The sequence below is a fragment of the Punica granatum genome, unplaced genomic scaffold (genome assembly GCF_007655135.1).
Source record: "Punica granatum isolate Tunisia-2019 unplaced genomic scaffold, ASM765513v2 Contig00107, whole genome shotgun sequence".
Lineage (NCBI taxonomy): Eukaryota > Viridiplantae > Streptophyta > Magnoliopsida > Myrtales > Lythraceae > Punica > Punica granatum.
Window position 1 is genome coordinate 142,146 of NW_022204094.1, and position 5,355 is coordinate 147,500.

The 5,355-nt window shown below is 44.4% G+C and overlaps 1 protein-coding gene across 1 annotated transcript in view; it reads right to left on the reverse strand.

Moving 5' to 3' along the window:
* Positions 1–767: 767 nt before the first annotated feature.
* LOC116190023 overlaps positions 768–5,355 on the reverse strand; it is a 6,169-nt gene continuing 1,581 nt past the window's right edge. The window contains exon 1 of the mRNA XM_031519701.1: positions 768–5,355. This exon is cut by the window's right edge and continues 1,581 nt beyond it. Within this exon, the coding sequence (XP_031375561.1) occupies positions 1,224–2,588 (1,365 nt within the window). The 5' untranslated portion in view covers positions 2,589–5,355 and the 3' untranslated portion in view covers positions 768–1,223.

Below are 5,355 nucleotides of genomic sequence, written 5' to 3' on the forward strand. Positions count from 1 at the left end.
GGTCTGAACTTCCCACTTCGCTTACGCTTATTAGTACGGTCACATCTATCGATCAGTCACAAAAGGTCTCAGGCCCAGCTTTCATTAGCTATAGACCCCATAACGAAAGCTATAGAGGGACTAGAAACCCACCACTCATAGCTATTAAAGAAAATAAGTCTTGCCTTCCCACGACACGAGCGATCACTCATAACTTTCTAGATCAGGCCAAAAGAAAGAGTAGCGGTGACAAGTATACGTCAGCCCCGTAAAGCAATGCTTTCGCCCTGTCCAACTCTTAGCAATTGAATCCGTAACCGCAGCTATTGAGTCTGCTGTGGGAATAAGCACCGCAGAAGAGGCTGCTATTGACTCCGGTGCTTTCGTATCCGATGTGAGTACGAGCTCTCAGCCTAGAAGCAGCTGTTAGCTAGAGAAGCTCTGGCAGTCTGCCCGTGTCCCTAATTCCTCTAGGCCTGAAAAACGTTAGATTCTAATAAGAAAGAGAAGAAGTCAACCTCTCCCTCCCCGTAGGGCACCTTTGACTAGAGGAGTTGCTGAGCTCTGACTTCTTGAGTTCAAGAGTGGATGCGGGGAATCGGCAGCTTGATCTCATATCTTCCTTAGGGTGATGCTTGGCTTCTCTCTTCTTGAGTTGTTGAGTTCTGACTTAGAGTAGTTCAAGCTGTGTGACTAGCTAGCCTAAGGGGTGCTTTCACTATCCCGCCTTGCATTCCTGCTTTACGAAGCACGGATAAAAGAACCGATGAAGTCTCAGCCCCTAAGGGTATGAGTTCACTCAGGTTTACCTACTCTGAAGTAAGAAAGAGAGAGCTACTAGTTCTAATACCTCACTCTTTCAACCAAGTGGAAATATATCCTTTCTATAATCCTGTTACATTGCTCCAGCACGGGTTCCCTGGAGGGTAAGTATCTCAGGGTCTTCCGTTGCTCTCATATTCTTTCTCACGACGACGGCTTTCGACGTACTACTTGAAGTACTAGACAGAGAGAAATGTTAGTGCATTCATAGAGTAGTATGAGCAAAAGTCTTAAGAGAAGGCCGAAGGCAAGAAAGCGTTTAGCTGGTTCTCTAAAGACGTTTTCAATGTCTGTCTTCGATTGAATGAAAAGTCCTTCTGAACTAGCATCATGAATTGGATTCGAACCAATATCTCAGTGCGACTTTGCCTTTAATCGATCATGATGGGAAGATCCCGCTGCCCAGAATCTCGGCACCCCTCTCACCTTTCTTTCGGCGAGATATTAGCCTTCACCTTATTAGCACCATTCCCAAGACCTAAGTTTTCGGATGTCTTTGACTCGACCCCTTTTCCCTCAATGAAAGAAAAAAGACCCAAGAACAACAGAAGAAGGTCTATACCCTCGATCCACTTTTTCAGCCAGGCAAGTTCGGGAAAAGAGCCAAGTAATAGAAAAAGACTGGCGAAAAAAAAGGGGACTAATGGTTGCTTTCTTCCGGGGATACTTTCCCTGAAAAGAAAGAAGCCAAAAAAGGCCCCTATATGGAATAACACAAAGATGATTATTCCGTGGGGGATTCCCCATATGGTAGTTGTTTTGTCACCAGGGGATGACATTATTCCGATAAAAAGGCTTAGAATTAAATTGAACCCGCTGGTCAGTATAAAGGGCCACATGGTCAGCTTCGCTGAGCTTATTAAAATTATGCAGGCCCCCGACAACAGGGCGGCTAGCCTCAAAGGCTCTGCAAAATATAAATCCCCAAAATAGATTAACCCAAAAAAAGCTTGAATAAGGAGTAGAAAGAGAAAAGATAAAATACGTTTCTTAGAGGTCGCACTGGATTGCCCTCTTTCAAAAACGAATGAGAGAGCGTGGTACCCCGCTTGTTGAAAAGCCAGGTAGAACCCCCACTTCGCCAGCCCCTGATCGAGGAAGTAGCCCAAAAAGACGATAAAATAGGCATAATCAAGAGGAATTAAAAATATGACAATAAGAAAGAGAAGTAGCGTGAAAGAAAGGACTTCCCTATCTATGCCTTGAAAATGCAGACTACAGCAAAGGCTAAAGAAAAAAGACAGAAGGAGAAGGTATCTTACTCTGACAGAGCATCGCCAAAATAAAAAACCCGCAAGTTGGGCGATAACTTGAAGGGGGTTTACTAAATTCCCTTTTTCGACTTTTACAAACATGAGTTTGTAAGCCCAAACAAAAAGTCCAAAACTCGTTAGAAGGTAACCTATCTGCAAAAAGAAAATGATAGCTTGTCTGTCTAGTGTGAAAGCACTTTTCATCTTTTGGAAAAGCCAAGTGTTATTAATAGCTAATGTCGTTCTTTCATATACCCGCCACCTAATCTCTATATAGAGAGATAGATAAATTAACAACCCATATAGAGCCCCAAATAGGTTGAAATACAACAAATACGTCAACTCCAAGAACCATGCTGCTCCCGCCAAAGCAAGAAAAGCTGCAAGAATAGCTGATCCAATCCAGAAGACTGGCTGCCATCGTAATGTCTCACTCTCAGAGGTGGCCCTTGAGTGCATTTGCCTTTGGTAAAAGTTGGTAATTCGACTTTCTAATAGAGTCGTTAGTTCCGCAGCTCTGGGAGAGAATTCCATGATTTCATTCAAGATCGAGTTTGAGAGAATGTCGCTGACAAATTCACAAGTTAACTAGTAATTACTGACTTACTTACGGAATCTAAAAGAGTCGTCCAAGAGCACTTCGTTAGATTGGCAATGGAACTGTCAAGATTAGCCTACTGAATGATTCTTTCTATCACTTACGTCATTTCAGGATGGGTTTTCGTTGATCGGATCGCCACACCCGACATAACATCCAAACTCATCCCATTTGCCACAACAAAGCATCATGGCGTCTATTCCGTAGTTGCGGTGACAGCAATCTCGCACGGACCACCACGCCCATGTGTCCCCAGGACACGTCGTCGGCCTCTACAGCATCGCAACTTCGCACATGCATAGGTTCTAGTGAGATCCTGGGCCAAACACCATCCTTTTCAGCCAAGTATGTCTCAAGGCCCTCTTGCTCGAAGCCTATGGGTCGTTATAAACCATGCCAGCTCCTTTCCCAACGACTGCCGCTCACTTTGCAAAGACACTGCAACTGAGCACTCAACCTCTCTTCTGAATGTTTGTTGTAAGTAAAAAAGTATTCAAACCCTTTTCCCTTCAGACCTTCAGACATTGTAACGTAACGCAATCAACCTGACAGCCTGATTTCGGCTCTTTTTTGTTTGTGACAGTAGCGCTCTCGCCCACCTGTCACCATAAATCTCAATCCTGAAAAATCTGTACAAGTATAGAAAGTGATACAATGAATGACAGCTATATACACACGGTAATAGTTTGGGCCCTATAATGTAATGTAGCCAACATTCTATCACGCCCCCTCAAGCTCTTGTGGAGATCTCCAGTCCAACATCTGGCATTTCTTCGAACTCAACCTTGAGTCCCCATCTTCGCTACGGAAAAAAGACTCCTCTTCTACTTTAGTTAGTAGATAGAGCACATCATTGATACGCGCTGTCTCCTTTCCTTGCATCATCACTGAAATTGAACAAGCTGATTTAATTGTAAAGTGACTATGAGTTGTATCATCCCCACGAACTGTTCTCTAAAAGACCCTCGCATAGCTTAACGCTTGTTTAACCTTCGGCGAGAACCATAGAGATCAATCACCTCATACATAACATAGGACGACATTACACGAGTTGCTGAGAAGGCACCCCCCTTTAAGCCGGACAGACTCGCTCGCTAGCAACCGTCGTGACGAGACGAAGGGATCAATGTACCCAAAACCGGCCTTGGATTTGAAGATGGGAAGAATTGTCACCTAGAAAGCGAATGTTCATCTTCTTTTTTAGCAAGTACTGTAGGACGATGGAGGCGATTCATGACGAGCGGTCACAGTCGTGCGTGACTCTAACACTATAGGAAAAAGAGTGTTACAAACTACATATTCGCTTTCCTTTGCCCAAAGCTAGCAAAGAAAGTGGAACCCTTGAAAGAGAGACGTAGGCCCGAAAGCAAGAGAAAGAAGGTTTAGTTTACCTATGGAATTGGAGTAGCGGAACTAGCACGACGAACAATGCTCGGCACTCTGTCAAGTGAGCCCCTCTCATTCTCTAGTTGCCCTATAGTTGCATTCTTAGCTCAATACCCTTTCACCGCCTTCTCACGCTAATGAAGGCCCTTACAGAACAACTACTGCGAGAGCCCCCTATACGGAAGGATACTTTATTTGGTCAAAGTCACTTTCCAGAAGAGGCAAGGAGTAGTAAGAGGAAGAAAGAGCAAGTCAAGTCGTTTACTTCATATTTGTGACTCTGGCCAACAATTGGTTCTTTAACTGACACTTGACTCGAACCGCTTGCCATATCTAAACTAGCTACTGGCAAAGAGGGAATTGATTCAAGATCCCCTTGCGCCCTACAACCCGAAAGTGACTCTCTATCAAAGCACCTGCGGTGGGCTAAGCGCAAGGAGTCTTAGAGTCTCGATACTGGCTAACGGAAAAAGAAGGGCAAAGAAGTAGTTGTTCTACAACCCCCAGAACTGTACGCAGCGCTTTTCAAAACAAGAAGTGGTTTTTTCTAAGTCGCTCTGCGAAAACGGTTTTCTGTCTACGAGCGCCTGTCTGCCTTCACGAACGTATAGTAACTCACTAGCCCTAAACCGTAACTGAAACACTCTCTTCTCCAACCAAAGCCGCCATCCAGATTCAGAAGCGGAAGCGGAAAGAGTTTACTGAAGAGGCTTTCATCTACGGCCTCCCTAACTAGAAGAGGGGATCAAAATAGCTTTAAACGAGTAAGGCCTTGAATAACAACGGCTAAAGTGAAAAGCTACCGCCCTTACCTGTTCTCTACCCGGACCTAATCCAAGGACTGAATCGATCAAGTTGGTTTCCGAGCGGGTTCCGCTTTCATAACTAAGTTGGCGTAAAAGAAAGGTCTTTACTTTATTTACTTTAAAGGTATATTCAAAGAAACTTAGCTTACCAAGAGTTCCGAAACTAGAGAGATAAGAGATAGGATTTGTTCTCCATACGAGGAAACAAAGTCACGTCTATCTGATCTCCTTGACCTGAGTCTCGGTTTTAGCGATATTCGTTCCTTCTCTCAGGCTCAAGCTCTGTCTGGTCTTCCTTCCCCATTCCCCACAGGCTTCCGGGAGTGCCGGCTCTTTACTCTGTTCGGACCATAAGACTTGCAACAAGCTTGACTTAAAAAAAAAAGGCTTGAAAGAGTTTGATCTATGATACGCTTGAACTGAACTATCAGTCCTAGAAAGAACCCGCTTACCGTGACGGAAGAAAGACGGATTTCTTCTCTAAGTAAAGCCTAGTTGCAAAGCTACTCTC